The 24,202-nt window shown below is 41.2% G+C and overlaps 1 protein-coding gene across 3 annotated transcripts; it reads left to right on the top strand.

Moving 5' to 3' along the window:
* Positions 1-11,359: 11,359 nt before the first annotated feature.
* cunh15orf39 (chromosome unknown C15orf39 homolog) lies at positions 11,360-22,383 on the top strand. Of its 3 annotated transcripts, XM_072385914.1 has the most exons (4): positions 11,360-11,626; positions 12,339-12,589; positions 15,026-18,248; positions 20,982-22,383. In XM_072385914.1, exons 3-4 carry the CDS (start codon positions 15,068-15,070, stop codon positions 22,082-22,084), a joined length of 4,284 nt encoding a protein of 1,427 aa, XP_072242015.1. In that variant the 5' UTR covers positions 11,360-11,626; positions 12,339-12,589; positions 15,026-15,067; the 3' UTR covers positions 22,085-22,383. The 3 variants fall into 3 exon arrangements, with proteins under 3 accessions (XP_072242015.1, XP_072242016.1, XP_072242014.1); XM_072385915.1 differs by lacking the exon at positions 12,339-12,589 and having other exon boundaries at positions 11,360-11,621; XM_072385913.1 differs by lacking the exon at positions 12,339-12,589 and having other exon boundaries at positions 11,361-11,626.
* The last annotated feature ends 1,819 nt before the right edge of the window (positions 22,384-24,202 follow it).

The following is a 24,202-nucleotide window of genomic DNA, read 5'->3' as shown; positions in this document are numbered from 1 at the left end:
TTAAAAGCAAAGTTTCAACCATGTTTTATTTCCTTTAATTGTCTTATTTCATAGAGAGATCCCTTGTAAAATGATGGTTAAAATGATATCTTTTGTAATTCATTAAGATATAACTTTTATCAGCAGTAAGTGGCATCATTTGGGGGAATTTCACCCAAAAGAATGAAAAACTACTGTGTGTTTAAACAGCACAGCAAGATTCAACTCAAGCAAACTGGTGAAAGTCTTTATACATATTCAGACTGCACATCTTTATTTGACATTAAATTTGCATTATGTGGCCTATGGGGTTAATTATATGACATAGAGCAGTAGAAACCTTTCCCACAAGACTGGCTTTTACAGCAGGGATTTGTAAAACTGATAGCCAAAGCGCGGATGTCTCAGGCTCAGAAACATACAAGATCCTGGAGTATTTTTGGAAAACATCTACACCTGTGTCTTTAAATGACTTGATTTTTTAAAAAGTAATTTATGAAATGCTTTTAAGCACCACTCTAAGTATCAAAGGTCAACAGTGATGTAACCCAGGGATGACATTAGTGTTAGACATGTTTACTGCTGTGAAAACCTTCCATCTGCCATCAAAGTGATATGTACCAGTCTGGAGTGTGTCCAGAGTAGACGGTCAGAAGAATGGCAAGTCAAGCCAGGCAAGATTTGCTTACATCAGTGCGGGGGAGCAGACACTAACAAATGTCCTTCCAGTAATAAGCTAAGAACTGCTGGTTGTAAGTGGTAATCTTGGCTTGGCTGCAGTGTTAAAAGTATATGTTGGAAAAGTAGAGCTAAATTCCATGTTAGACTGCCTGCTTTGTATAAGATAATACAAGATTCTAATTGTACAGAAATATAATGTCTTCATGCAATCTAGAATACCAACTATATAATGTGGGGACACTTCTCTACACTTTGATCTCACGCATTATTGGTGAAACACCGTGCCACTTATATTTTTATCTGCTGTCGAGATGGCTGTATTTTTATCTTGGTTTTATTTCTGGTCTCACAAAAATCCAGTGGAGCTGAAGAAAATTTGCTTTGCAAATAACCAGGGGGCATTGTTACAGTTGAGCTGTTGAGGTTGCAGCACATGGAGCCCTGTGAGTGGTTCCCTAAATGAAAGGCATTCTTACCTGAGCCATAACCTGTCCTGCTGCTATTGGCTGCCGTGGGATTCTGTTAATGAGGCCAGAAGAGCACGATATCGACCATATACTCATGAGAGGAGTGTTGGAACTGTGGCGTTCACAGCCAGCAGGTGCACCTAATTTGAATGAACACTGTGTAGTCACAACTCAAGACAAGTCATTCATTTGTCAGATAGGTTTCATTTAAAGGTGATGTGAAACAATCAGAGGTGGACTTTTCAAGACAAATATGGCATTCTTTGCTGTAGCTCCAACACATAGTTTTCAGATAATGCATTCTAAATATCCTATCCAGACTTAAACCTATTTGTTTTAGGAAATTTACAAGAGTGTGTCAAAGAGAAATTTGCAAGAAACTGACAGGCTCATTACAGTGATGTCATCCTAAACTAGATGAATGACTAAGCCCTGGTTATATCTCATTCACTAGCTGCATTCACCAAACATTGTAATCTTTGGTAGATATGTCTTGTAATCTTACTTCCAACATGCTAAAACTAAAATGCAGTCTTATATACGAAAATATACTGCATATATTCAGAGAAGTTGTTGGCATGCAGTGGTTGTGCTTCAGTGATGAGTCAGTTAGTGCTGTCTGAAAAATTAAGCTGCAAATCATCATGTTTGATGAGGATTTCAAAATACTAAATTATTGATTTTTTTTTAAGAACTAAAAGAGATATCGACTGGAATGCAACGACATGGAAGAAAACAAGAATCTCCAGATGTGGCTTTTATATGTGGCCTTCAATGATTCAGTGAGACATTGAATAATACTATATTAACTGTTATTGTGAATCCATTGGTTTTTTTCTGGGGTCTTTGTTATGTTGACTGAGTGGCTCTTTTTTTTTTTTTTTTTACTTGCACTGGTAAAGCCAAACTTCTGTGGTTGTTCTTTTTTGACCACAAGGCAGTTTGAAAGATGGCTTTACAACTGACACTTAACATAAAAGCATTCACTGAGGTGAGGAAGTCTCAGACGCAACAACTATTAGTTACTAGCAGTTGTAAAGACTCACTCTTATTGTTTATTCAGACACAATCATGCTATATTTTTACAAACTTTATTGTCAAATGTTTAAAAAGATGAAAAAAAGAAAGAAAGAAACACCAATCCAAGTATCAAAGGTCAACAATGAAGAAAAACAGGGATCACATTAATGTTAGACATGTTTATCTCTGGGAAAACCTTCCATCTCCCAATAAAGTGAGATTAACCAACCTGGAGTGTGTCCAGAGACGACAGAGAAGATAAGCACAAATGAAACCAGGCCATGATTTGAGGCAAATTGATATATGTGAACTGAACTCTGTTCCTGTCTTCGCTGCCATATCAGCAGTGACAAGAAGCATTGAGGATGTTATTATAGAGTCAGTTTTCTTCATCATTTCAGGGGCTTTGAGGAAGCTATCATGCTTTTTATTATGCCTTCTGTTCTTTTCCCCTATCTTCAGCTCAAGGTCCACTAAGCCACAAGATTGTTGCTTCTTAATCCATGGACAGTTTTGCAGTCCTTCACTGACAAGACAGTGGCTATCACCATGGAAAAGGTCAGCAAACGCTTCAACCTTAGAAGTCCACTTGAAGGTGGAGGCAACTGAAGCGGACCCTGGCATGCGCAATTACAGCCATTGGCTCACAGCAACTGTGAGATCCCTCTACCGGCACACACACCAAACCACTCTCAGTGATGAAGCAGAGATAGTATGTGGCTGGTGTGGTGGAAATTTCTGTTAACAAAGCACAGTGAGTCTGCACCAATGTTTCTGAGGTTTATTATGCTCCATGAAGGAAAGTAACAGCACTAGGCTGCAACTCTGAAGAAGCCTGAACTTACATGCATACTTATAGTGTTACACTAAGATAGGAGATGTGGATGGGACAGATAAGATTCTTACTTACTGACTTAGCCACCTCAGCTGTGCATGCAGCGGATGCAACCACGAAACGTCACTAATAGAAAAACGTGCAAATCATGTAAAAAACACAGGATGAGGAACCTATTGTTTGTAAGACAGAGAGAAACAGCACACGGCACATTCTTAAGGAGGAGCAATACATTTTCCATCACATCTCCCTCCTTTTGATTACATGTTAATATTAATCACTCAAAACAGAGAATACAAATGTAGTTGACAAATAAATAAATACATTGTCCCCGGGAAACATCAAAAGGGTTCATTCAAAAATATTCAAAACACATCCTCATTTATAGAGACAATAAGAAAGTAATAAGAAAGCAATTAATCATCATTATCATAAGAATCAGGAACCTGCAAGAGATATTAACATGTCCAGGGCTAGCCTATTCTGCCAGGCCATCAGAGATGTTTGTGCTAAGTGTTCAGCCAAACCTTCAGTTGCATCATAAGTAGAATTAATAAATCTCTGCTGGTTGTAATAAAAATTATTGATCCAATCCACATTTTTATTAATTGTAGGCCACAAGAAAATTGATTCAATTCAATTGATCTGGTGTCTAGTTTTATACTCATCTCTGACACCCCTGGGGGTGCCAATATTATTTATAATTTATTATTCATTATTTATGTAATAATCATGGTCTTGCGCCAAAGTACATCTCTGACACGTTAGAGCCATATGAACCAACTCGGACTCTGATAACCTCAGGGAGGGGTCTCCTGCTGGTGCCCAGAGTCAGGACTAAACAAGGTGAAGTTGTGTTTCAGTTTTATGCTCCTAAAATCTGGAACAGTCTTCTAGAAGATGTGAGACAGGCTTCAACTCTGACAATGTTTGAATCTAGGCTGAAAACAGTTCTATTTAGCTGTGCATATGACAACTGAAAGTATTTAATCTGCGCTCTTCACTTTTAATTTAATTAATTAATGTTTATTTTTATGTTATAATGATTTTATTTGCCTTCTTGTGATTTTATGTAGCTGTAAAGCACTTTGAATTGCCTTGTGCACGAATTGTGCTATATAAATAAACTTGCCTTGCCTTGCCAATACATGTCTGGGATTGGGCGTGTAGAATGTTCTGAGTACTATTTGCTCCCCACCTGACAGGGACAGTAACATTACACATGTAAGGGAGAACACTGCCTAGGGTGTGTCGATTGAATTCATTTGCAGATTCAGGTTTGGATTCATAGCAAACTGTATGAGTATTTTGAGCCTTAGATAACTTAACATTCATGGCGAAATAATGAGACTAGTGAGGGGCGGACATCCAACATGCCATGGGTAGAGATCTCCCTCACTTCGATATTTGCCATCTACGCCCATATGATAGTCTCGCCTCATCAGCCAACAATGTGTCAAACACAGGTGATAGGTATAATTTGCGGCCCACAAATAGGCACTATCATGTTGAATTCAACATTAATCAGCCGTTTAACTTTCTTATGTGCCTCCTCCCTGGTGTTGGTGGACAGAAGAGTCGTCAAAATGACACAGGACCTTTTTACAGGGGCTGGCGTGAATCCAGTATGCTCACTCTGTGATCTTAACAGCGGTGTGAGTGGTCAGGAGCACTTGGAATTGTCCCTGCTAAGTTTTGGATCTCCAGTACTTCCTTCAGAATTCTCGGACAATCACCCAGTCCCCTGGCTTGAGGTTGTGATGGCGGCCCCAAACTGGGTCAGGAAGGGCCGCTTTTACCTGTTGAGAGATTTGTGACAAACAAATTGTTTACAATAATGTAACATGTCATAGCTGTTGGTATGTTTTGCTGGGAATGCTTCAACCCATTCAGACCACATGTCCACCATGACCAAACAGTACTTCTTACCCTTTGCAGGTGTGAGTTCAATTAAATCCATCATGAGGTGGTCAAATGGGCAAGTGGGTGGTTGATGAGCTGCTTGGGGAACTGATGTCCCTTTACCTGTGTTGTTAGTGGCACAGATCGTGCAAGCTTGGTAGTATTTTTGTACATAGAATTTTGTCAGAGCATCTAACATTTCTCCTTTTGACACATGGTCTAACCGATGTGTTAACTTAGTATAATGAGGGAAAAATGCTTGAGCAAAGAAGGCTTGTGATTTGATCCAAGCCAAATATTGTAAGAGAAAACTGCTCCAACAAGTGCAACAAGCTAAGCTGCCTGTGCAGAGAAGTGAAATGGTAGTGGAGCAGATTCAAGAGTGTCATGTGTGGTACATACAGCATAACCAACCTTATTTTTCCCCCTTGCAGGATCACAGAAAGCTGACCCATCTACAAAAAGAGCATGATCTGAATTGTCCAAGGGAGTTTCTCTAAGGTCTGGATGTGGAGAACACTGCTGACCCATCTGGCCGTAGTCCTGTAGCAACAGCATTCAACTTGGAGGAGAAGTAAGCCACAGGTCGAAGTTTCCCTCCATGATCCTGAAGAAGAACAGAAGTCATCCAAGCATCTTTTTCATCTACTGTTTTGTGTGAAAGGTCTGGTGGGATCAGGCAGACCCAAAGTGGGGGTGGACTGGAGAGCAAGTTTCAGATCTGTGAAAGCTTTTTCTACCTCCATTGTCCACTGAACGGCAGATGATGGACCTTTCCCATGAATCATAGAACTAAGAGGGGCTTCTAAGGAGGCATAGTTTGGGATAAACTGCTTACAACAGGAGCACAGGCCCAAAAAGGACACCAGCTGTTTCTTAGTTTGAGGTTTTGGCAAGCACTGAATGGTTTTTCAATTGTTGAAAAACCTATGCTAAACCCATGTGTGTTAAAACGCATGTTAAAGTGCCCCCTTGGGAGGCAAAACGTGTGCTAAACTGCCCTCAAGTGGGCTCTCGGGAGCCAAAACGTGTGCTAAAGTGCTGTCTTGGGAGCCAAAACATGTGTTAAAGTGCCCTCTTGGGAGCCAAAACGCATGCTAAGTAGCCCTCAAGTGTCCTCTCGGGAGCCAAAATGCATGCTAAAGTGACCCCTTGGGAGACAAAACGCGTGCTAAATTGTTCCCTTGGGAGCCAAAATGTGTGCTAAATTGCCCTCAAGTACCCTCTTGGGAGCCCAAATGCGTGCTAAATTGCCTCCTTGGGAGCCAAAACATGTGCTAAACTGTCCTCAAGTGCCCTCTCAGGAGCCAAAACGCGTGCTAAAGTGCCCCTCAGGAGCAGTAGGAGTACGAGGTTGCACTGCAGCATTCACAACCTGTAGGTCCTGTACAAATCTCCACTCTGTGGGTTGTCCCACCTCCCTAATCTTTTTCACTGGGAAGAGCGGATTCCTCACAGAGGAGTTTGGACATGGAACAATCACACCAGTTTTCAACAAAGATTGAAACACGGGGATTATACCAGCAATCGCCTCAGGTTGCAATGGATACTGAGCCTGACAAAGGTCTGTAATCAGATTTTGGTGTTATCACTACAGGTTCACAATTCTTTATCAGTCCAACATCATATTTGTGTGAGGCCCAAAGTTCTGAGGGCTCTTCTTGTAGAGTAGGGATGCCTGCTGCAACTATGGCTGATAGGAAATGAGAAGTGTGTGTCTGTCTGTGAGAGAAGCTGCACTGTTCGTGTGGTGTGGAAGAGAGACTGATAAGATCTCTTAAAGGCTTTCAGAGTCTCTGAATACAAAGTGTGCTTGTCTGGAGTAGGTGTCCAGTCACACGTATTTTTACACTGTTTTTTACAAATTTTCTTGCCATTTGTCTCGTGTGTGTTTTCAGAGTGAAACATGAGGTTCAGAGTCGTAGAGAATGTAAAGTTTGTCCTGGTCCGGTGTAAGGGTTACCAACAAAGCAGACGTGTGTTCCAGAACAGATCAGTGGTCATAATTCTTTTTGCACACGAAACCAGTTCTCCTCATAAGGTTTGTCAGGCCCGTTAGACACAGAAGCAGTGCAATGTAAATCTAAAGGTGACATAAAATGGGTGTCTACTGGAGAAACAACGTTGCAAATTTTTGGAGATCTGTCATCACTGGTGTGCGCTCAATTTTCCATTGATACACATAGAAGGGTTGCTGGTGAACTGATCACCAGTAAATGTGTCCTGGTGGAGGTCGGTGAAATTCACGACCTGCAGGCCATCTGGTGTGGAGATTGGACAAAAGCACGCTTCACTGATTGTTCTTGCAGGGTAACACAACAGAGAGGAATGGTTAGCTTTTCCTTCACCACCTGGCTTGATTTTTAGCTAGCAGGAAAAGCAGATGATTGAATACCGGACCTAGTTGCTCCGGAGTCAACTAAGAAAGGGAGACCTCAACAATGGGGCCGGTGAATATTTCTTCTCCTTCTTCTCATTCTTCTTCTGTGGGAGGTCCTCTGTCGGTATGTAGCCTACACAGGTTGGAGGTGGAAAGGCCAAGAACGCTTTGGATTTTTTCTTTTTCTTCCATCCCTGGGTTATTCAACCTTTCTCTACGTTCAACTTCTTTCTTCCATACTTCCAAACATCTTCTGTTTTTCTAACATTCTTCCAAGTATCTGACCTTCACTGTCTTCTTCTTTTTCAACTTGTCTCCTGCCTCTCTCAACTTTCCTTCTAGTTTCTTTACTTCTTTAAATGGACCCCATTCGGGAAATCCATAATTGTTAGTCCATTCATTCATTCATTCATTCATTCATTCATTCCAAACATTTTTTTTTTTACCTATGCCAGCTTGGTGGCTGGAGAGAATCCTCCAGGATCTCAGTCTCCAATAGGGTAGCCAACTGTCCCTTGAAAAACGGAATTTCAAGGGACGTTGGCAACCCTATTCACCAATCATCCGTTCCCAACGACCGCCCGTGGAATCCTGTTCGTGACACCAAGTTTGTGCTGGAAATTTATGTTAACAAAGCACAGTGAGTCTGCACCAACGTTTCCAAGGTTCATTATGCTTCATGAAGGAGAATAACGGCACTAGGTTGCAATTCTGAAGAAGTCTGAACTTACACGAATAGGCCTACTTATACATACGAAGGTGGAGAGTTACACAAAGCTAGGAAATGTGCATGAGACAGAAGTGATTCTTGCTTGTTGACTTAGCCATCTAGCTTAGCCACTGCACAAGCAGCCGATGCAACCAGGAAACTTCGCTTATAGAAAAACGTGCAAATCATGTGAAAAATACAGGAGGAGGCACCCATTGTTTGTAAGACACAAAAAAACAAGACAGAGAACCTTTACAATGAACGCTTGTGCTGCTTTTGTTTTTTTTCCTTTGCTCTCCAGATAGTTGTATTTTATCTCGGTTTATCTCTGTTCTCACCAAATCCAATGGGGATGAAGGAAATTTGCTTTGCAAATAACCAGGGCATTGTCAATGTTGACCTGTAAGGGTTGCAGCACATGGAGCTTTGTGAATGACTCTCCCTGAGCCATAACCTGTCCTTCTACTATTGGCTGCCGTGTGATTCTAAAAATTTGTCCAGAAGAGCACGTCATCAACCATGTAATGATGAGAGGAGTGTCAGTGTGACCTCAACAGAACTGTAGAGTTCACAGCCAGCAGGTGCACCTCATGGAGTGAACACTGTGTTCTCACAACTAATAGACAAAACGTAAAAGATTTTACCGGTAGTATTCGGAGGTGATGTGAAAATAATCCGAGGTGAACTTTTCAAGACAAAGCATATTATTTTTCTCTACAACTGCGATACATTCTTATCAGAGAATGTCTTGACTATGCGTGAAGAAAAGACTAGAGAGACTGACCCTGCAGCCCTCCAACTCATCACAACAACTACATTGGTGTCATCATGCTTTCAACTTGTGATAGAGAACTTAGCCTTAGTTTGTATCATTCACTTACAATAAATACTTTGCTCAAATCCAAACTTATTTATGATATTGCATTTTTTTCTCATAGGAAGAGGTTAACTCTTGTGAAATCCCTCACCACTTCCTTCGTACTTCCTTCAGTCATAACTAGCTTTATTTCATCATTAGAGGTGTCTAAAGTTGTCAAATAAAGAGGAATGAAAATAAAGCTCGAGCTCGGCTTATCTGGTTGTTGCCTTTAGTGGTTTTGCATTAAGAAGAGATGCAAGTTTGTTTGGACGATTGAAAAGAAATTGCTGATGTTTCACCCTGTTGTTTTTCTTTAGCACAAGCTCAAACAACGGGACAATCTTGATCTGATTTAAATGAAGTCCAACAGGATACCACAGCTCAGTTCTACAGGTGAGTTACTTCTCAAAGCTAAATGCTGTGCAGAAGCTGCATCATTTAGAGAGAAACGTAATGCCAAAAATATCACTTGAACGTGTTTTGACAGTTACGTTGCTAGGTCATGTGTCAATGTGTGTGCAAATTGAGGAACACGTGCAGCCTGTGTGTCTGATGCAACTCAAACAGTCTCCAGGCTCATCATGCAGTTTCTGGCCTCTGGGAATGTAAAAGAGTGTTTCATTAGAGACAGCATCCTGAGAGATCACCTGCTCCGCTCCTCGTGTCACCACAACTCACTTTACCGTCTCTGAGATCTTTAAAAGTGGTAAACATCTCCTGAATTCACGAAGGAGCCAGCAGTTATTAATGTATTATTCAAGTCCTTTTCTGTTTGTGGCATATAGCCATTTATTATTCATTATTTATATTAGATATTACACACACGGGTTATAAACTTACATCTTTTGCCAATCAGAAATATCATGTGTGGTGGTCTTTGAATTTCTCATAAAAATACAAACCGATACTAAAAATGAATATTGGAAAAACATTGTGCACGTGAGTCATCTACTTTTGGAAAAATAACATACTGAATCAGAATAAAGCAGCACAAAAGAAGCTTTCCCATATTGTGATTCCCTCTCTCTGTTCAAGATAGGACCTGTTTCAGAAGAACACTTTACTCTTCTAATGACAACTTCTAATGTTCACCTTAAATGACCCAAGCTGATGTTGTTGATAGATAAATGGATAAATATTCATGTAAATTTGGTTAAAGGAAACTTGCATTGTAATAGAAAAAAAAATGACAATAGAGAACTGTAAATTATTATGTCAGTAAATACTGATGTAAGCATGAGGTAACAGAAGGCAGCGTATCGTTTTAAATGAAGTCAATCAGTTTCTCTTCTGTCTGTGTAATCATTCGCATCCTTGCCAACCAGCATGTCTGCGTGTGATTTCGGTTCATTTTCTGAAAACCCTGCAGCTTTCAGCTTTTCAAATCTACATCATATGTCCCACAGCAGTGTTCAGTACTGTATGTGTTTTATACATCAGTTTTGCCTTGTATGTTTGACGATTTGCCCCTTGATGCCCTGTGCTGGTTCGCCTCAAGCTGTAATGCTATGGTAACTGGAAATTGGGGAGATATGAGGGAGCTCCTTGGGGGAAAAGAACCCACCACCTCTTCCGTCAACCCCCCCCCAATGACAAGCATCTCTTTACCTGTGGGGCCACTGGGACTGATAGGAAGCCACCAACTTGTCTAGACTAAACTGTGGCAGCCCCTATGGGACAAATAAATTAGACTCTGGCTCACAGGTGAGGAGGGGCGGGCATGATGCAAGTGCAACAATAAATTGACTCATTCACAGTTTGAATTGAGCAAGATCAGAAGAATGTACATCTCCAAATGTGATCATTTTATTATGGGACAGGCGGGCTGCAAAGTGAAACATTACTGTTGATTTATTTGTGCTGACAGAGAGTAAAGTGATCATCCTGCTCACGGACAAAGTCAGACTGAGGTGAAATGTGGGTCGTGATCAGTAACAACAGGCAAAACAGTGTTTGCTGTAATGGCCTCATTTTAACTTTGGTCAGCTAAAGTCAACCATTAACCCTCAACATGAAGATGAGGTCAGCAAACGAACAAATAGAGCTTCCTTTTTCACAGCAGTGCAAGCCATTGATGTTGTCATAAATGATGCCCTTATCCTTTTCTTTTAGATTTCAGTGCCTCTCGGTCAACTTCGTGCTTTGCTGAATGTTTCACTTTTCTGTGAGAAAATGCTTCTATTCTAAACTGCACCGTGCTTACCTATCTATGGTATGCAAAAGGAAACCATGCAACAGTATATTGTTCACTTGATTGTAAAAGTTCACGCTTTGGTCATGCGTTAAATCCTTCATTAATTTATAAACAAAGGGACGGAAAGCCTTTACCAAAGCTAACCCAATGACACACAGCTGCGCAATCTGTGAGTGAATCAAATGAATGACAATAATCATAAAAAATAACAATAATAAAAACATGCCTCGCTTAATTTCGGTGCCAGCAGGCAGCCGGGCATTGAGGATACAGCCAATAAAAGCGAGGAAGTCACCAGCGGGAAAACATCACATGTGAAGAAAACAAGCCTTGGTTAGACTGAGGGTATGACTCCGCCTATTGATCAAAGACCATCCTCCTCCCTTTTGTCTTTTCTTCACTTTGTTAACTTCACTAAAAGCCTGGTGGATTTCGGTCCAGCTGCGCAAACCTTTTGGCATGCCTTACTTTTCACTTGGTGGGATTTTGGCGCATCACGGCTGAACCAACTCCCGGAGCAGAGGGAAGATTTCTGCTCTTTTTTCTTTAAAAGCTGGGTTTCATGGAGTGTATGTGGAGATCATCTATGACAGCGGTGAGGTAAGACGTTTTACTAACTACTCTTTCTTTTGACATTTGAACAGGTTATGAAGCAGATTGCGAAATAAGTCGTTTTGTCCTTTTGGACAGCAGAAAGACCGTGAAACTATTCCATACAATCAAAACAGCGCCACACGTCCTCGGTGTCTGAAACGTTGTGTTTTTGCCACAGTGTGGTTTTAGTTTTACCGTGGTTTGCGACGCGTTCGCAGCCTGTATGGAAATGACTCGCACTATAATCGAAAGCCAAGCTCTACGCGCAAATAATTTCCATAATATTTGCGTCCTCCTATTTATTTGAGCCGGCTGTTGATGCAGGCTGGACATCAAGCTCGTGTATAAACATTTCTTACGACATGCAAATCATCAAGATGTCAGAGGAAGCTTGATGAGGAACTTTTAGGAGTTTAAGTTCCGTTTTATGTTTGCACATGAGTCATTTTTTATTAGATGGGCTAAGACGCGCTGGCGGAAATAATGTTTCTCCCCCCCTCTCTGTCTGTTTTTTGTCACGTCATGTGAACTTGCTGGCTTGTTCCAACATATCTCGACCTGATAAATTGGTTTACAGCAAAACTGATTAATGATTGCTGGACAGACTGGAATAACGTGAATTTTTTTTTTGTGCCTTTCCTGTTCTCGCGTGGTTTATGGCTTGTCAGTTCGGACGGTTTAGTTTCATAAGTCACACTCTGTCACCCTTGCCCTATAGATCACGGTGGTCGGAGAACACTCCAACTCACACAGCAAACCGCGCGCGCACGCGCGCACTTGACAGAGCGCCTCTTTCAGTCCGAAAACAGCCCTTCGCAGTTTCCTCCATGCACAGAAACCGCATTTCTCCTCACTGTGCAGATAAGTCACCAGACTGTTGCTCCCTTTCTGAAAGGTGCCAACAGGATGAGCTGATAACATCTCTTAAGGCTGCGGAGCTGTGAACTGACGAGAGCTGCATTTCTAATGGTGGTTTGATCTTTATTTGATGTTAATTTAATATCATGATTCATGTTGCCCTTAGCAAAGCAGTGAAAGATTTGTGACCAAGATGTAACCAGTCGGTTTGTCAAACAACTGCCAATAACCCGCATTTTTATATTTGCCTGAAATGGCATAACTGACATTTGTTTTTTATATGCAGCTCTTTGGGCAGAAGAGGCAATTCTGTATTTTTTCCATTTTAGATGAGTTGAGTGTGTTTGCACAACAGGTCTAAGTGATAACTTTAAAACTGTTTTTTAAAAGGTTTTTCTGAAATGTTGTCAAATGTTTTGTATCTCAGAGTCCACATAGATTTGACTGATGCTGATTTACGCTTGCTGTAAATTATTTGTATGTCGCAGAAATACCACCCAAAAAAGAAAAAAACATGAAAAAAAACCCAACTTTTTCAACCACTCACTGTTCCCAGCTGCTAACGAATAACCGAATGCTTTGAGTTTTGAACCATTAGTCAGACAAAACACTTTTTTTCCCCCATTCAAACCAGTAAGTTCTCTGGCAGAGTAATTAGCAGTTTAGTTCAAAGGAAAATATGGGTTAGCTTCAGCCCAGCTTTGAAAGTGCACAAAAAAGAAACTATGGTATAAGTAACTGGTACTAAAATGCAGAATAGAAACATGAAGCCTGCATTGCTGTTTTGTCTTAGAATGTCAATAGTGTCAGATCAGGTGATAAATTCTGGTTTGCCTGAACCTTTTGATATGATGGTGATGACAGATTCTGACTGAAATAAGCCTGACAAGACCATAACAGGTAGAGTATGACTCAAACATATTGTAGTTGCTCAGTCATTTTGTAATTCCCATATTTGTGAATGTGACCTGAAGTGAAGACTGCCATTGGTCACCTGTGGGGATTATGGCAACTGCAAAGCCTAAAGGGCAATAGACTGTGTACGAAGACGCTCTCATTCTTTGTGTTTTTCATTCTTCGATGTCCCTCGCAAATTCACTGAATTATAAATCATAGTCACACATTCCTCAGATAATAATTCTATGCCACATGTGTGGCATGTGCATCAGCTGATAGGGAGGGCTGTGGGAGACCTGTGTGATAAGCCACAACATTCGTCAAGGTTGCAAAAAATGCCTCAAGCTGGCTCTTATCTAATGATGGCTCTGTTATGTGTGTGAAAAGTAGTTCTCATGAGCAAGCTCTGCATAGATGTTGAAGGTGGACTTTGTAACTTTGGTCGTCAAAAATGATTCTCACAAAGTGGTCAGATTTTTGCCTGACAAGGTATATACGCTTCCATTCCTATTTGATTGATTGGTTCATTTACAAATGATTTTTTTCCAGCCTGCTGGCTGGCTCTTTTAATTATTTTTTTTTAAAGTCATGAACAGCAGCCGATTAACAGTAATATGAGCAAACAGTAATTGTGATCTCACTGCTAATAATATTTGCGCTGGTCATGGCACTTTAATATTTGTATAGTTTATATGATTAGCTCAGCGTTTAGCTCAAACACAGAAGAAAACTCAGCGGTGTATCCCTTTTCTCTTATTTGTAGTATCTTTGCCGAAGCAAGACCTGATTAATGCATTGCACCACACTGAGATATATGGTATTTATTTTAGATTTATAGGTGTTGATGTATGTCAAGCAGGTGCCAGAAAGACCCTTAAAGAAACCATATGTTGAAAAACAGAACCTGAAGGCAGACGTGTTGTTCTGCATCTACATCTTGGTATAAAAAAGGAACTAGCTTTTTTGGTCTTTGTCCTACATTTTTACCATGCAATCTTTACAACCCAATGCACAGTAACAGTACTCTCCTCTAAACAGTTTTTCTTGCCTTCTTTATTACTTTTCCTTCTGGTATCGAAGACATTGGAGCAAACTGCTACTGGTCCCCTTCAGTACATCACACCACATCTACATAACATCTCAGTCCCTTATTGCCTAAAAGCTGTCTCCAGTAAACAACACCAATATTTACTCCTGTTTTGGCTCTTTTTCTGTCATCTTTATATCATTTGCTGCTAAACATGTTTTTTTTCTGGGAGAGGGTGGTGGCAAATGTTCACTTGCAAGGAACCCTCCGCAATTGTTGTACTTGATGTGTTCAGCATTACTGGTCTTTCCCTTCTGTCAGCGTGGAGTTTGTTTGTTTGTTTGCTACTGCTTCTTCTTCTGCTGGCTTCTGGACAGACAAGACACTACGGTGACTCATGTCCCATCTAGAGGGGCAAAGTGATATTACAAGAAAATCCAGTTCGCCTGGGAAGTTTTTTAGTTGTTCACCTCAGCTGCCGTTTTTTTTTTTTTTTTAATGTAAAGTCATAGGTAATGCTTTTACCAATTATTTTGATAGCTGTAGTCAACTTTTCTATAAAGAGCACATTTAAATCATTAATCCCACCATCTAATTTTTTTATTTCATGTGTATATCCTCAGGTTTGGAGCCATATTAGTGCACCAACATAAAGTTTCCACAGGATGAGCCGCGATCTGAGGCAGACCCTCGCAGACCCAGCGTTTCAAAGCAAGATGCCCTTATTTGATGGCAGAATGGCATCCACGAGACTGGCGAAACCACAAACTGTGTCTGGTTTCCTCGGTAAGCAGACATTGCAGTACAATGGGGCCTATTTTACTTACGACCCCCGAGGAAAAGACGGGGCAGGGTTCACTCCTCCTTGGACCAACTCAAAGACTTCCCCGTTGGATGACAGACGTGTTGTGAGTCACCTCACTGGCATGGAGGGACAAAACCACGTGATATACAGACAAGACAGCACTTCATCAGAGGAAGGCCATTCCCACTCTTCCTCTAAGCGTCACAACTCAGTTAAACAGGGTTTTATGCTATACACTAAAAGCCCTGAGATCAGCAGTCCCACAGTCGCTACATCAGTAGCTATTGGAAAACAAAAACTTGGAGGTGAGAATTCTCCCCCCTCATCTCAAAACTCTGTTTACATAGCAATTCCTAAGCCAGTTTACGGACACAACCCCTGCTGTAATGAGCTGGGTTGTGTAATAGGACAACGGTACAGTTTGGAGCATGTCTCTCCGAGGATGCCAAACACCATATATGAGCATGACTGGATGCAAACGGCAGCTCACTATACTGAAAAAGTGCCTCTTCAGAGAAAAGACGCACTGCTGCAACAGAGAGGGTTGCAGTATGAGAGCGGCGCAGAACAACTGAAGAGGATGACTATGGAGGCGTACAGCCCAGGTAGTGCTAGGACTTTGCCTTCTGTGATTGAGCCAAACTACAACAGTTACCCCTGCAACCCGACTCGCACGCTCTTTGGTTCTTTAAGTGAACACAGCCAGCCTTTACAGACTTCCGCCGGAGGCTATCCCAGCTTATATGCCTCCCGTCCCACATATGAGCATATGACCTCAGAGGATTATCAGGAACGTTCTCCCATGTCCAAATATGGCCAGCTAGCACAGCACCCTGTGTTTTATTACTCCCAGACAAATGGGGAGGTAGAAAAAAGGACACAGTGTAAAGATAGTGGCAATAAGCAGGGAGAAGACGTCCCTGTTCTTCATAAACACACTGTCTCAAACCCTCGGGAGCATTACATAGTTCCTCAGTCACTTCATGCTGAAATTCCTTTGTCTTGCCCTGAAATAATGCCAGATCATTCCTTCATTCAGGGCTTTGACTACCCATATTATACTGTACCAAGATTTCATTTAAATGCAAGCCAAATCAGAGGTCCCTTAACAAGGCAACATTCATCACCTACGTTTCACTCAAGTCATATAAATGTTTCCCCATCCAGCCAGCATATGAGTCACCCTTTATCCAAGGACAAACCCAACACCAGTCTGCATGTTAACCCCCTACACAGTACCTCAGCATTCCTACATGTGGATCGAAGCAGCCCTGCCAGAAGTGTGAACCAACCTGCCGTCTCACCATCCAGCATACAAATTGGCAGATTCTTTCACCCACTCACTAGCCTGCACAGAGACGCACCGGTACATGCATCGGCTGGCATGAATGTGGACAGACTCCTAGACTATTCCCCCTGCGAAGCCCAAGTGAAACCGACAACCAGCCTTCCTGTTTCCCCAGCATCATGGCTGACCCGGTCACCCAGTCACAGTTCAGATCGAATCCACACAGCTGTGCCAAATAGCGCAAATGTTCGAAAAATTATCTATTCCCCTGCTGTTACAACAGGAAGTAAGCACAATGGGTTTATGTCCAATGTAGCAACTACTGTTCATAAAAGGTACCTGAAGAGAGGCATTTCTCACTCATCTCCGCCTATTAAAATAGAAGAGGAGGATAAGGATTTATATGAGGTGGAACTCAACAACAAACAAAAAAAGGTGGAAAATGAGAATGCTAAAGAAGGGAATAAAATTGACTCTCCTCCTATGCCAGTTATTGACAATGTATTCAGCTTAGCACCATACCACTCACACCTGCAGGCCTCAGGGGTGTTGTATCCAGACAAGGTTCCTCAGAGAGCTGCCCAGATGTCCGAACAAAGAAATGTCAAAGAAAATAGGCCAGATCAAAGTGATCAGCAGCCTGTTGTCTGTAAAGTTTCAAAAGAAATCTGTCCAGATAATCCAGCACAGAAGGATGGTGTCTTTGAACCCAAAAATATTAAAGTAGAAAGAGCAGATCCATCAAATGTAGATAATTCTGCAGAGACCCAAAATGATTTCAATAAAGTGAAAGTCAAAATAGAGCCTGAAGAGACTGGTTCACCCGACAGTGGGCCCATGTTGTTGAAAGAGAAATGCAAATCTGATGAACCTGAAAATAGGCCCTCGTGTGCAGGTGAGAGTGAGATTTCAAAAAAGTCCAAACCTGCAGAGTCGATTGCTCAAATAAAATCATCATCATCATCATCTCAGGTGGACTCCATGCCTGAACAGGTGTTCACCCATCAACCCAAATCCAGTTCTCCACTTCAGCTGCCTGAGAGCAAAGTACATTTCAAAAACATTCCTCCTCATTGTCTTAAACTTTCCACCTACAAGATTATTGTCCCCGATAGCAAGCACTGTAAATCTGCTCTGGTCCCAGAAAAGCCACCTCCACCACCACAGCCGGTGACTGTGCTCACAACAAAACAAAAACTCCAAATGCCAGTCCGCAAGCACTTTTTTGAGCTACACCATTCACTGTGTAAGCTCGTATCCAAATCTGTGTCCGCTTCTTCAGAGCAAGACCTCAAAAAGTGGTTGTCTCAGCTGGAAATAATTGAACCAGTGTCTCAGTCAAACAAAGTCCAGAAAGTGTCCGGCTTGTTCGGCCTGAAAGCCAGAGAGGTGTGGATCAACAAGGAAATTAAATTGGAACTTCACAACATCCTCGAGAGGTTGAAGGAGTACACCACTCAGGAGCGCTGCCCTTTTCCACATGTCATGCGCACAGGAGCTGTGTTCCTCCCAATGCTGGTGGTGAAGGAGCTGCTGTTTCCCACGGTCGAGGGTAGCTTCATCGATCAGGTGTTGCAGGAGCACAAAGTGGAGCTGCGGCCCACGACGCTGTCTGAAGAGAAGATCCTCATCCAGCTTCATAAGCGGGCCTACTCCTCCAAGCTCAGGAGGCTGATGTCCCTCAAACACCTGCCTGACATCTACACAGATGTGGTCAACCTCCTGTATTACACCAGCGTCTGCAAACATCTGGGTGAGTACGTATTCACTTCAGAATTACTTGATGCATAGCACTGATCTGTGCTCCTAAAGTACAGGATAAGATTTTCTACTGTTTATTAATCTGTAAGGAGTTGGATAGTGCATTGTTTTCTTTTTTTCCAACAAAATATGGGTTTATCTCTCTGATGCTTCCATACCAGATTTGTCAGATTAGCTGTTTGCTAATTTCTCCTCTCAAGTGTTTTTCATGTCGTTTCCAGTTACAACAGCACTCGCCAGCTCTAAGCAATTTATTTATTTTTTAACTTTTTTTTTTTTTTTTTTTTTTCAATGAAGTACAGTTTGCCTGTCAGCAATGAGTTAGAACTATGTTCTCCTTGTGGGGGGGGATATGTCATTTGTTTGTAATAATAACTCTGACAGACCACAAAAATCGTGGAAATTCACCCAATTTCATCATGTAAAAGATGAATAAAACAGAATGCAAGTACTGCATTGGCTTGAAATGAACAACGTTTTTTACACAATTCACAAATGCAAATAAAAAAAAATAATAATAATTTTTAAAAAAGCCTCAGAGTTGTAGTGGAAAACTTTACTGTCATCTGACGAAAGGACATAAAGGATTGTGGATGCTGCATCCTCCCGGCTGAACAGGAGAGGGACCATCTGGTTTCTCAATAAAACACAGCTCAGAAAGCCAACATCAGTGACGGTTTAGATTTGCATGTGTACACATGTCGCAAGTAGCTACACACCTTTTTAATCCTGCCAGCTGCGTACAGGTTTGGGAGTAATGTATGCTGCCATATTTCAGCAAGAGGATGTCACAAGTACATGTGATAAAACACAGAAGTAACCCAGTCTCTGCATATCATGAGGCTGGCATCAAATTCAAAATGAGAATATGAAAACCATAAGATCAAGTTTGTATGATTTTCTTTATTCACATCTTTCACAGCATCCTGGCTTATTTGAAAGATTTTGCATCTAGTTTGATAAGCTGACCGTGTGATGTACGCGACACAATCACCGAACATAACTTCCTGCCTTAGCTTTCAGATATCTGGAAATCCCCTTTTGGTGCATTTTTTTTTGTGGTGATTTAATGACTCTTATATTTAAATATTTTTTTATTATATTTTTATCTGTAGCGTTTCTTGCCCTTCAACAGTCTTTCTTTTTTGTTGAGTGATTAAGTTTTCAATATTATGGCCCTTTTGTGAAGAACAGATCACAGTTTAAAAAAAAAAATTAAATAAATTAAAATAAATTAAAAAATCCATTTATTTTTTACAGAGTCAACCTCTCCTGATGTCCAAAAGAGAGTCCAGGTATATTTATTTTCTTATGTTGTCCCTCAATCTCACCACTCTGCTTTTTCTGATTAGAAAGCAGGAAACCTTTCTGCTAAACTTCTTATAACTAATCACAAGAAGTTGCATGATTGCACTTGTGTGGGTATGAAGGAGGGGGGGGGGGGGGGGGGTGCTGAGCTGGACTGATTATTGGAAAATGAAGCACTAATTTGTGAATGTATAACTAAAAGAGGGAGGGCAGGCTGGCATGGCATTACCAGGTGAAGGCACAAACACAGATGGGTTTGCTGTGGCTTTTTTTTTTTTTTTTTTGTGGGTTGAAGAGAAGTGTTTTCAGGAGAAGGTGATGGTTGGCGTATAACGGTCTAGTTCCTGCAAGAACCCACACACGGGAGCCGTTGAGTCACAGGCAAGTGTGGCTTAACAGTTCTCTGTCACATCAACTTCTGATATTGTGTGGGGTTGAAGGGACAAACCTATATACATTAGATTCTGTTGCTATGAGTTTTAGACTTTTTGGTCTTATTAAATCTTTTGGAAGTCAGCAAAAATGTAGCTTAATATTTCGTTGTTTTGCTTGGGTGGGTGCTGGAAGAAGCTTGTGAGAGTAACCTAAAGTACAATATGCTTATCATAACGTAGACATTTACTTTAATCAAGTTAAATCGGGCCTCGGCTACACAGTCAATACTTTGTAAATTCACCATAACTCTTTAGGGGATTTTTCGATTATAATTGGAGTGAAGAGGTCTTTTTTTTTTTCTCCCAGCATCTGTCTTTCAACAGCGATTATTTTAATGAGCACATGCATTTGCTTACTGACTCAGGCTTAATTAAATTTTTGTTCACTGCTGACACTATTATCGGTTCACATGGCTTGGGAGCACTTGACTTTGGTATATGAACATTGCTCTTGTCCTGCATAGCCGCGCTGCTGGTTTGTCCCTGACTGATGGCATCGCATGCAGCAGCTGACTTTGTTCCCAGCCTTCGTGTTTACTTCGACAACCTTTGCTTCTGTCTCTGCTGAAAGACTGTTTCATGGTGGAGGATCATGCTGTCTAATCACCATGTGTCAGCTGATATTAGTTTCTTTTTGTCCTTGTGTGCTTAAAGTGCCCTGGGAGCACTGATTTGTCAACCCACATTGGAAGAGTTGGGCATTGGGGCAGATAGTTTGCCTTTTTTTAGGAACCGCCTTTTGGAAAACAAATTTATAAATTTTCTTGTTTTTGTTTTTTTTCCTTTTGAATCAGATTTCCTGAAAATCCTTTTCTGACTTGCTGCGCCCCAGTGTGTTTCCATGAGGACAAAATAAATTCTTTTAACGCCTTAACCCTTCTCTTTTCTATTAGTATGCAACCTGATATTTCGATATTGTACCTCTTTAAAAATTCCGCTACTTTTACTGACTCCTCCTGATCCTGACATTTCTTCTATTGCAGGACTAAATATGGATCCTGATAGCAAAGAACAAGCTGGAGGTTATGAAGTGTCCAACAGCAGAGGGACTCCTGCATTTTCAGACATCGCTACTTCACCAGCCTCACCGTCGGTCTCACACTGTCAGAGATATACGAAGGACCAGGAAGCACAATCCCATTTGGGCAGGCGCAGAACTAAAAGCAGAGTAAAGAGCTGTTCGAGGCGCATGTTTACAGATAAAGACTGGTCAGGTGAGGACGAGGCAGCTGTTGCAGAGAGGACAGTTGTTACAGCTGTTCTGGACACATTTACAAAGACAAACTGTGTTGCTGATGAGACTGAGAATGAAGGAACTGCCCACATGGTTCAAGAGCAGGATTCCTCTGTCACTTTACAAAGCCCAACCTCTGAGAATTCATGGACGTGTCCTTTAACATTAGATGAGCTGTCTCCCTCTCCCAGTGACACAGAAACGGAGAAATCCTGTCATCTGTTGCCTGATGATCAGGCCTCAGGACCTCGGGTTGAGTCCAAGAATTGTTCAGGCATGATTCTGAAACTAAGGAAGATGCTCGTTAAGGGTCATAACAGAAAAAAGGCTCGCTACCAAGCGGTGTCGGAGTCTCAGACGTGTGTTGATTCTTTGCAGTCACATGCTGATGATAAAGAGGGTGTGAGCAGCGAAAGGGATCTGTGTAGGACACCCAAAGTAAAACACAGGTTGCAGAGAAAAAGAGGCTTCTCTCATGCCTTGAGGCCCCTTAGCAGCCCTTCAAAAAATAAGCACAGGTCCCTCTTGAAGATCAAATACTGCCCCTACCTGTCTGCCTGCCACAGTGCTGAACACCGGAGACGATGGGTCCTGCGCTCATCCGTCCAGAGAGCTCGTAGGGCAATGAGACTCTACTACCCAGACTTGGTGGGAAAGAGGATCCACCATCTTTATGAGGAGGATGACAAATCAGAGGTGTGGTACAGAGGAGAGGTGCTGCAAATCCATGAGGCTCACACCAACCCTCTCAAGACTATATTTGAGGTCAGGTATGATAGTGAGCCAGAATGGAAGTACTACCTGGAGCTGCTCATAGACTATAAAAAAGGCTGGCTAAAAATTGAAGACTAGCCTCCACACAGTTCTGAGCCAGTTTGGTCTACAGATCACTGATTGCAACAAGGTAGTATCAGTCTGGCTTCCTCAAGAATGAAGCCTGACTGGATCTTTTTGTAATGGGCTCAAGTCAGCATTCCATGTTGCACGAAAGCAACAAGGTGCTTTCTTTATGGATTGGTTCTAAATCCAACAAGCATATTTTTATGCTTTTTGATACACGGTTGCTTTTTAAGTTTATTCACAAATTAAAATCTGATCAAAGACATACCATAGCTCCACTGCTGATTTAAAAAAAGAAAAAAAAAAGAAACGTATTTATTTTTTTTTTATCTTTATCCACCCTTGTTTAAATGTAACTTAGAGTGAAGTTAGTTGCTCTTTTCTTTTTTTTTATACATCTTCATAATAAGATATTTGACAATCTACTTGAAAACTTTTTTTTTTTTTTTTTTTTAGAAGGGATTCACCGTTAAATGGTGTCTGTTTGTGTGTATTTACTGTGCGTCATTTCAAGTCACAAATGCCATTATACTGGAGTTTTCTTTTTAACTTCACCCTGGTCACCGTTTTATTGGTGCAACTGAAAATTGACAGGCATTAACGTATTTCATTACTAAGCTGCTCAAGAGGTCTTTTAATGACAGACTGAGACTCTTTTTATTTTATTTTGTTATTAAATGCTGACCTTTCACTAAAGACTGAATCTCAACTCTTGCTTCAATTCTGTGATTATTTTTTTTATTTATTTTTTCCTTCCTCAATATATTTTTTCAAAGATTGAATTGTTATCTCACTACTGTTCAAAATAAATGTTTGTAATAGTGCTGATTCACGATTGCGGTTCCTTTTTTAATCTCAAGTTTCACAAGGCACCTTCCACCCATCACACTGGTAAAGTGCTTCAGATGATATGTATGCACTCTGTAGGCAGGGCTGCTGAGGAACGCTCCATCGCAGGCGGGAGCTGGAGATCAAACTGTCTCCAAATCATTCTGAGCCACACACCCGGCTGACCATACTCGGTGAATTCAAAGCCCACTTTCACCTTTTGCTGAATTTGTTTTTCTCATCATACAGGGGACCAAATCATTATCGGTTCCACCTCTTGCCAGATCAGTAGTTTTAACTGTCCACTTTGGTTCATGGATCTGGATGTCTGAAAGAAAGTGTGTGTGTGTAAGGAATGTTTCCTCTCCACAGTGTCATTGTGGGTTTCCTGTAAGTTGTATTTTGAAAATGTACAACTGCTTGTGTTACTTCTACAAATAACTGCACCTATCGATGGTAATTGGCAAATTAAAATTGGTGCTTTTGTCCCCATCCGGTGGAATAATGCACAGCTGCACATTTCCTCTTGTACTCTTAGAGAGTTGTTTGGCTGGATAATTATTTCCAGGGATGGGTATAACCTACACAAATGTCCCTGTGTTCAGGTATATTGTATGGACAGTTTTAAAGAAAAAGCACACACACACACTTATGTGTGACAACGAACATGTCCGTAATCAAGCACCCAGAACAACGTTTGCAACATTTTGCACTTTAATATTTTCTCCAAAACAGACAACTAATTTTCCCCACATTTTTACACTAATAGGAAATAAAACACCTTTGATAGCATAAAGAAAAGATATGTAGAAAAGTATTAAAAGTTTTTGGATGTCTCAATTGAATGTAAGTAGCTGCTTCTGTTACTTCAAACGGAAAGTTGAAATGTTCATGAACTACGAGCAGAACGAAAACAGAGTGAGCCCTGGAGAGCAGATTAGCCTAATGATCACTGCCGCAGCTGAAAGACAACTTAGACAGAGAGAGAGAGAGAGAGAGATGGCCCATGTTTTATCCATTCATCCTGTGTCATCATGGGTTTGTAACTGGAGGCAAAAGGAATTCAAGAGACATGATACAAACAACCACCTGATCCTTTATCGTACAATCTGCAAGTAAACTTGGAGCAAAACAAAAGAAAAAAATGAAAAGTTTAAACTTCTCAAATGAATCCTATGCTTTTCTGGAAGACACAGCTCTGCCAAGGTATGTAGTACGCTACAGTGCAAGGTACATAGCGCAGAAATGCATCATGGATGTTTGGCTAATTAATATGCTTGGAGACCAAACCTACTCTAATGA

Source organism: Leuresthes tenuis, unplaced genomic scaffold (genome assembly GCF_036924035.1).
Source record: "Leuresthes tenuis unplaced genomic scaffold, fLeuTen1.0.hap1 SCAF_5, whole genome shotgun sequence".
Taxonomy (NCBI): domain Eukaryota; kingdom Metazoa; phylum Chordata; class Actinopteri; order Atheriniformes; family Atherinopsidae; genus Leuresthes; species Leuresthes tenuis.
This window is presented reverse-complemented; position numbering and strand designations above follow the sequence as displayed.